At 38.0% G+C, this 8,314-nt stretch overlaps 1 protein-coding gene across 2 annotated transcripts in view; it reads left to right on the top strand.

The window, feature by feature from the left end:
• Positions 1-8,314, top strand: part of LAMA1 (laminin subunit alpha 1) — a 127,432-nt gene that overhangs the window by 41,043 nt on the left and 78,075 nt on the right. For both annotated transcript variants that reach the window (XM_025204249.1, XM_025204250.1), the window contains exons 12-18: positions 1,553-1,654; positions 3,078-3,289; positions 4,988-5,099; positions 5,989-6,099; positions 6,863-6,990; positions 7,704-7,790; positions 7,978-8,189. In XM_025204249.1, the coding sequence (XP_025060034.1) occupies positions 1,553-1,654; positions 3,078-3,289; positions 4,988-5,099; positions 5,989-6,099; positions 6,863-6,990; positions 7,704-7,790; positions 7,978-8,189 (964 nt within the window). The remainder of the gene's footprint in view (positions 1-1,552; positions 1,655-3,077; positions 3,290-4,987; positions 5,100-5,988; positions 6,100-6,862; positions 6,991-7,703; positions 7,791-7,977; positions 8,190-8,314) is intronic.

Here is an 8,314-nt window from a genome sequence, read left to right as displayed (position 1 = left end):
TTCCCCATCTGGATTTGAAACAGCTGAATCCTTCCTCAGTTTTGGAGCATAAAGAGAGTGTCGGGGGATTGAGTGCATATAGGGGACAATCTTCTATTTTGTATTCCTGGACCAGACATGGTTCAGAGCAACCACAAACTAGAACTGAAGGGGAAGTCCTATTCTGCTTTAGCTGAAGCGTATTTAGTCCAGACGGATTCTTTATGCAATTAAGTTGAAAAGCCCCAGGAAGTCTGAATTTCTATAATTAATCTAAAAACAATACAAAAGAAAGCAAAGTAGGCCTGTATGGTCCTTTTAAGTAATACGGCTAGATTTTTGTTGCTTATATGGGGGTTTAGGTTATGACATTACAGTAAATGCACCAGTTACCCATATTAAACATAATGCTTTGTGCCTCCAGCATATTCATTTCATATTAAGTGACTGAGTAGGGGGATATACCAAGCAGTGTCAGTGCATAAAGTCCCCCAAAGGTAACTTTGAGGACCCTACTACACATTCAAATTAAAGCTGGATAGAAGTCAGATATAAAGTTGTTATACATTTTCAAGCACTAACTTTATAACTGGTTGGCTCTCTTTATATCTGGACAGTCATTTTTATCATGTGATAACTACTTTGCATGTGTCTGGTCTAAATGTATTGGGCAATTAACTAGTTAATTAACCAGGTAATTACTTTCCACTCGTGGAAAGTCTTATTTTGCACTTGTCCAGTCTAAATCTATTGCACGATTAGCCAGTTTATTGTGTAACATATGTAACATGTAGCAGAGGCCAGAGAGAGAAATTTTGTGTAATGTAATGGTTAGTCAAATACTGATCTCTCACAATATAATGCTGGTTTGAATCCATTCACTTGTTTGAGTTTACTATTAATCTAGACTGAAATAATGACAGCAACATCATGCATAAACATCCATAGAGTGAGAGAGAATGTTTTTAAAGACTAAATAACTTCAATACATTATGTCTGTTTGCTTAAAAGTAGAATATACTGGTACTCTTTGGGATTCATACTGTGGATTTTGGAATGGGCAGTGCAGTGCATCTGCAAAAATGCAAATCCCATCTAGCTTTTATAAACTATACAGGAAGGATCCAAGACTACTTTATATGCTAGTTCATAGGTCACATTACATATTCATTTGCTGAAGTGGCCATGAAAACAAGCTCATGTTCTGTAAAGACTGCAGAAGTAGTAATGAAAGGTTGCGTCTACATGAGACGCTGACTGCGCAGTAGCTTGTTACTACTGCACAGTAGCATTGTGTGGCATGAAGCATGATGTGACATAATACCGTGCAGTAGTAACTAGCTACTGCACAGTCAGTGTCACCTAAAAGCCATTCAGTGATGCTACTACACACTGACTCTGGTTACTGTGCAGTCAGTAGCCACAAATACTGTGTTTAGTACTTGTGTATGCAAGTATTAAATATGCGGCCAAATTACCATATACTCTCCCTAATTTGCTGCAAGTAAGCTGGAATCTTCAGGACTTATTTTTTGATACTGACTGCTGCAAATTTTGTGTTTCATAATTTCAGCTAACTGCATTTGGTGGATACTTGAAATACACTGTATCTTATGACATTCCAATGGAGAGTGTGGATAGTGATATAGTGTCTAGTGTGGATATAATCATTCAGGTAACTTTTTTTTTTTTGCCAGGCAGACATTATTAAAAAATTCTGGGGAACATTTGTATATATTTCTAGGTAACAAAGGCATAGAATATTGTTATATTAACAATTTGAAGCTTTATTTTTAAATGACTGTTTTAAGGATTTTTGTATTGCTCAGGTTCCTGATCCTTTGTAACAGCTCGCTTTTTTTCTGGACCTTCCCAGTCCTTGAGAACAGTAAATAAAAAATGTTCACCTAAAATTTATGGATGGGTGCTAGTGGAGTGATTGCTGCATGAGCAGAGTGTAGCTTACATGTGGAACTAAAGTAGATCATGCCTTCTATTTGTTAAAGAGATTTGTTTTGCATGGACTTAATGGTTTATTGATTTAGATGTAAGTAATAATTTTAAAAACTCCAGTGCATGAGCTTTAAGCACCCAAAACACCCCATTAATCTAAATATAATGCACCCATAGCAATAGAGCTTGGCAGAGAAAGGTAATCTTGCTTTGGGGAAAAAAACTGATATTTTGAACTACTTTGGTTTCATTTAATTTCCATAATAATTTCATTTCAATTCAGAATGTCAGAATAAACTCCCCAAATTTCGAACGCCCCTGTAAATGGAGCCCTGGTTCTGGGTCAGATCTCATTGTAGCCTGACCCAGAGCCATGAAGCCCAACTTCAAAGCAGTCTTCATGTTTAGCCACCCAAAGATCCTAGCAGCCAAGACTAGGAGGGAATTTGAAGCTTAGGAATTTGGGATCATAGGGTGTGTCTACACGAGATGCTACGTCAACGTAGCAATGCGCTATGGTGGTATAGCGTTGGCAGGCACAAACCGTGATGCCGCAGCTATGTCGCCATAACGACTCCCTCCCTTGCTATAGCACATCGTTATGGCGACGTAGTGGCTAAAAAAAACCGTGCGCCATACTAGAGGAAGTACTAAATGATGGTGCAGTAACAACAGTGCCATAGGGGCATGTGTGGATGCGCCCATATGGTACAAACGTGGGCAGTTCCAGAATCACGGCAATAGAGGTGTGGCCACATCCACTTCAAAAGTGTGGCACATGGACAGTTAAGAGAGTGCATTTAGGTGCATTTTTGAATGTGTAAAACCTGAGGTCAAGCTAGAACAGCCTGCTTTAAAATTAGTCAAGCATGAGTGCTGCAAAGGCCATAAGTTGGGAACATCTTATAGGCAATTGGCATAGTATGCATGAAGAGGTCCATGCTGAACATGTCAAACTGTACGGTCAGCTGTCTCTACAAAGACTTTACCTGTGAAGAAACAGCGCAAAAGCTTACAAACCATCGGCTTTTCTAGAGCGCGTAGGTAGTGATGTGGACCTGCTTAGTATGGGGACTTGTAATAAATCTGTTAACTAAAATCTTTGTGCTAATATTTCCAGCTATTTCTCCTTATTTTAATTTCAGGGCAATGGGCAATTTCTGAATACCAGAGCAGAGGGCCTGTCATTACAGCCATATGAGGAATATTCCAATGCAGTGCGTCTTGTACCTGATAACTTCATAGATTTTAATACAAAAAGGGCTATAGATCGGGACAGGCTGATGTCTGTTTTAGTAAATGTAACTCATCTTCTGATTAGGGCTAGCTACAACATTGCAAAAAGAGCCATATACAGGTAAGTGATGAAAAAATATTCAGATGAATGCAGACCTGTATTAATTTGAAATGTATTAGGTATCAGTGGTACTGTGATCTGTTGAGCAAAGAATTGCCATTCTGAATCCTGGCTTTAAGATGTTAATGATTTATTTTCCCCACAGATTAAAAAAAACCCAAACCCTTTTTATTGAGATAAGTTTCCTCATGACTGGATTTATCCCAAAAGTCAGCATTTGTGGAATGTGTGGAAAAATATACATGGCTGTTTCTGGGCCGACTGATAGCAGAACCATTGTTTTCTGCTTTAAAAAGTATGGCCTGGAACCTTGCCCCAAGGACATTTGTGAGGAGGCCTGCCAGGATGGTATTGATGAGGGAGTAGTACTTTGTTAGAGGGGAACAATTTCTAAACATCCAATAGTGGGCTTATTTTGGCATGTTTTAATGCAGCCTGCAATGGGATAAGGGGGTTGGCTGGCACTATATGTAAAGAGATGTTAAAAGACCATCTGCAAGGGGAAGCACTCGCTCACTTTCCTTGTCCTTTTGCTGTGCTAGTGTTTTGGATCAATGTGTTTGGATTTTGTTCACTGTGCATAAAGCAAACAAGTTGTTTTTGTCTCTGTGCTTTTGGGGGAATGGAACTGAATAATTAAGAATTGGACTATTCATGACTCCAGACTGATTGCATGGGGTTATTCTACCCTATCTATGACTGCAAAGTTTCTTTGTTTTGTCTAGGAGAGATTTGTGCCTTCCTCATGTCCACATTAATGGGAATGGACTGGCAAGGCTGACGCAACATCACTGATACATACATATGCATATGCACAGGCATATACGTGTGTGTGTGTGTGTGTGTATACACATACACACATACATACACACACACACACACACACACAGAGTTATCTATACACATGCTGAAAGCATGGTCTCCTAGGCTGAACACATAATCACTTGATTTGCTTTCCCATATACTTGAAACAGTTGTCTTAACTTTGCATCCCAAATTTGTGGTCGATACTACAAAGTTCTCCTGGCATGGGCTAAATGGGTTAGGACAGTGAAAAGATCACATTCATCAATGAAACAGCTATGCTGGCAAAACTTTCCTCTGAATGTGGCTGTGCCAACACTAGAAGACTTCTACCAGTTCAGCTAATATATGGGAAGGTGGCATATCTACGTCAGCAGGAGAATCCTGTTTGCCATCATCTGCTCTGCAAGCACTTTGGGGCTCTGCTGGTAGAACTAGGCAGGCACAGTAATGGTGGCAGAGGCTTTATACTGCAGACAAAATTGGAAAAAGGAAATCAGGGTAGAATAGACTGATGTTAGTGACACTCAGAGAGGATTGTCTGTATTTCCTGGGAAAAAATTAACCAGTATATCCCTGTTTAGTTGACAGAGAAGGGACAGAAATTGAAATCTGTAGTTAAGAGTACTGTATCTCTGCAACAGTGTGGTGCTGGTTTTCATTCTAGGCTTACACTGATGATGAGATGGCTTCAGTACCTAGTCCCAGCATGACTAGACTTATAAATATACTTGGGATCTATTTTAGACTACTAAATCAGAGATTTATGACTAATAAATGCTATCATGAAGTAGCACTCAGAAATGCTAATGATCTATTGTTTCTGGTTAATTCTTCTGATTAAAATGAACATTGAAGAAGCAAATCTTGATGTGTTTTTGTATTTGGTCACAGGCTGGACTCTGTCACCTTGGATTCAGCAAGTGCTAATGTTATAGATCTTTCTTCAGCAGCAGATGTGGAACACTGCGTATGTCCTCAGGGTTACACAGGGATTTCCTGCGAGGTAACCTGGTATATTGCTTGATGTAGGCCAAAGCATGCACATTTTTATATGACTCAATTATTACAAACTCTTCTTAATTTACAGTATCATAGAAATATGACAGTGCCGTATACTGTTAGTTTAATACATTATGGGGAGCCAGCATGTATAAGAGCTGAAGGTATGAGCTTCTAAGTATACAAAATGTCATGACAACTTCCTTCTGATTTTTAACTGATAGCACTAAGGGCTGATGGTGCACAGGAGTGATGGAGACAGAAGTAGTTGTATGAGTTTCCTCTTTCTGTTTTTAATTTGCCATAATTAATTGATAGCATTTTTTCTTGAACCTACAGTTTTGCAACATTTTATTTTAGGTTATTCAAACCATGTCAGCAGAATTTGTGGAGAGATTTCAGTGTGATTAGAGAGGAGATTTGGTGACTGGACTTGGAGATTGGTGCAAGTATGAGATGAATCACATAACAAGGCACAGGGAATAGAAGAATCATTATTGGTAGAGCAAAGGGGAATGTTTTGACAAAATAATGCCAGTGCAAAGCACTACTTTACTCTGAAAGTGCTATTGAGCTTTTAATGACTGTGAAAAGCAGATATAACTTCTATTTTTATTATCTTAGTAAGAAAGCTCTTTATGTACTGTCAGCACATGACTCATTTTACCTCCCTCTAATGGATGCAAGGCTTCATAAAAATTTGTGTTGAAGATGATTCTTCTCCCTTTTGCATCAGCATAAATCAGGAAGTAACTTCCTCTAGTCCAATGGTGTTGCAACATTACTTCCAAAGTATACCAGACTAGAGTCAGGCTGTTTGTTTTTAGAAATGGGCTCTTTAATAATTTTCTAACATTTGAATCTTAATACAATTGGTGCTATTTTATTTTCAGTCCTGTTTTCCTGGGTACTACCGTGTAGATGGAATTCTCTTTGGAGGGATTTGCCAACCTTGTGAATGCAATGGCCATGCAAATGAATGTGATATCTATGGGGTTTGCTTTGTAAGTCATCATATACATGTGTGATTTGAGTATCTTTTTAGGAATTATGAGAATTTTAGTTACAGAAGAGTGAGAGACAGTTTTATAGTGTGTCTATTCAGAGCCATAAGCACAAAAATGTTTGAACTTTTTAGTGCAGACTTTTCAATAATGGAATATTGTTCTCAGTAGTTGCAGTTCATCACAATCCTTTATTTAAAATGAGGAATAATAGCTCTAGAATCAGAGATTGGACAAGGATTTCACTCTATGTTGGTTAGTAAGAGCTGAATCAATCTGCTTTCAATTGCAAAATTGATTGATTTATGCCACAGTTAACAGCTGAATTCTGATTTCAGATATATATGTGTACACTGATTCACAGCAATGGAAGTTTTGCATTTCATTCAGAAGACAGGACTTCAACACTCAGATTTTCCTTCTGAGGTTTAAAGACTACAGAAATAGAATTGTTTTAAATGAGGAAGAAATACGTAATAGATTGTTGCTGCAAATATGTACAAGTAGTAGAATACACTTACTTGCGTATATAATGATGCTTTAATACATGAGATAAAGTGCATTCTAAAGTGTTGGAGATCAGATAGTTAGATATTGTTGTTGTTAACCGAGATACATTTAAATTATTTTTCAAGAGTCTGTTGTTTTTATGTCCTTTCCTTGAATCTTAATGGGGTATTGCATGAAGTTTCATGCTGAGATCCTTCAGGGGCTGAAAATTCCTCAAGAATTAATATGAAAAGGTTTTTTGTGTCTTTTCAAGGCCTGTCAACACAACACTACAGGACTTTTTTGCGATCAGTGCTTGCCTGGCTTCTATGGCACTCCATCCCGAGGAACTCCTGGAGACTGTCAGCCCTGTGCCTGTCCTCTGAGAATGAATACAAACAAGTAAGCTGCTTGTCTGAGATCTTACTTGGTATCTTCAATGACCTCAGATAGGCAATAGAGGTGGAAAGCAGGGGAAATAAACTTAGGATGGAATAGAAGAACGGAATAATAGACGAATGGAGGAATAGAAATGTGTGAAAAGGGTGGGGGAAAATAAAACTGACTTTTATAAGGCAGTAGGGAAAAGCCAAATTCATCACTGAAGCTAAGATAATTTAACTGAGTTGAATCTGGTACTATTTATATGCAATTGCACTTACTTAAGATTATCTTTGAATCTGGCAGAAAAGTTCTGGTTCAACTTTTTACACTACAGTAATGTTAATGAGTCCAACAGATTAAGAGACCTGAAAATGAAAATAAGGTAAAAATAGTGCTTTCAGAAAAGGTGAGCCTGGTGCAAAGAGAAAAGAGAGTTAGAAAGGAAAAGGCCAATTTTAGGCAGCTATAACAAATCTGAAAACTCTTTAATTGAAAACAGAAAGCATCCAGAAGCAAGATTTTTAAAAAAAGGCTAATGTGGTATTAACATTATAAAACCTTTCAGAGCTTTGCTATCTAGGTTACATTGTTTAAATCATATAAGGCTTACCCTTGGTTTAATAAAATCTATGATTACAAGATAGATATAGTGGTCTTTGAGAACATTTAAAATAGAGTAAAGGTTTAAAACTTTTTGACTTGATAATGGCTCTCCAAAATGGTTTTGCTAGTTTCAGTCCCACCTGCCACTTAGGAAAAGGAGGCGATGTTATCTGTGACAAGTGTCGGCCAGGGCATACAGGATCACAGTGTGAAAGGTATGTAGAACAGCTTTGGGAAAAAATCTGTCACTGTTACCCTCATTTATCTAGAGATAATTACTTTAAGTATATGAGGACATTTCTGATAGAGGGCATTTTGGTAATCAAAACCAATATTTTGTTGGGCTGGGTGACTCTGACATTCATGCATTTGGTTTGATATACCTTTCAACCTGTTGTGCAGGTGTGCCAATGGTTATTATGGAAATCCACTGGTACCTGGCCAGACATGTGTTCCTTGTGACTGCAACGGGAATGTAGATCCTCTAGAAGATGGCCATTGTGATGCAGTCACAGGAGAATGTTTGAAGTGTGTGGGGAACACCATGGGCCATCACTGTGAGAAGTGTGCTGATGGGTACTATGGGGATGCAGTGATCACTAAAAGATGTCATGGTAAGCTATTATTATTATTACTATTATTATATTATAAAGCACCCAGAAATGTGTTAAGCATGTCACAGAACAAACAAAGATCTAATCCCTGTTTTACAGTTTAAAATCTAGTTTAAGATGTGACC

This window comes from Alligator sinensis, unplaced genomic scaffold, assembly GCF_000455745.1.
Source record: "Alligator sinensis unplaced genomic scaffold, ASM45574v1 scaffold597_1, whole genome shotgun sequence".
NCBI lineage: Eukaryota > Metazoa > Chordata > Crocodylia > Alligatoridae > Alligator > Alligator sinensis.
The sequence above is the reverse complement of the archived record's forward strand: the minus strand, read 5'-3'. Positions and strand labels throughout refer to the sequence as shown.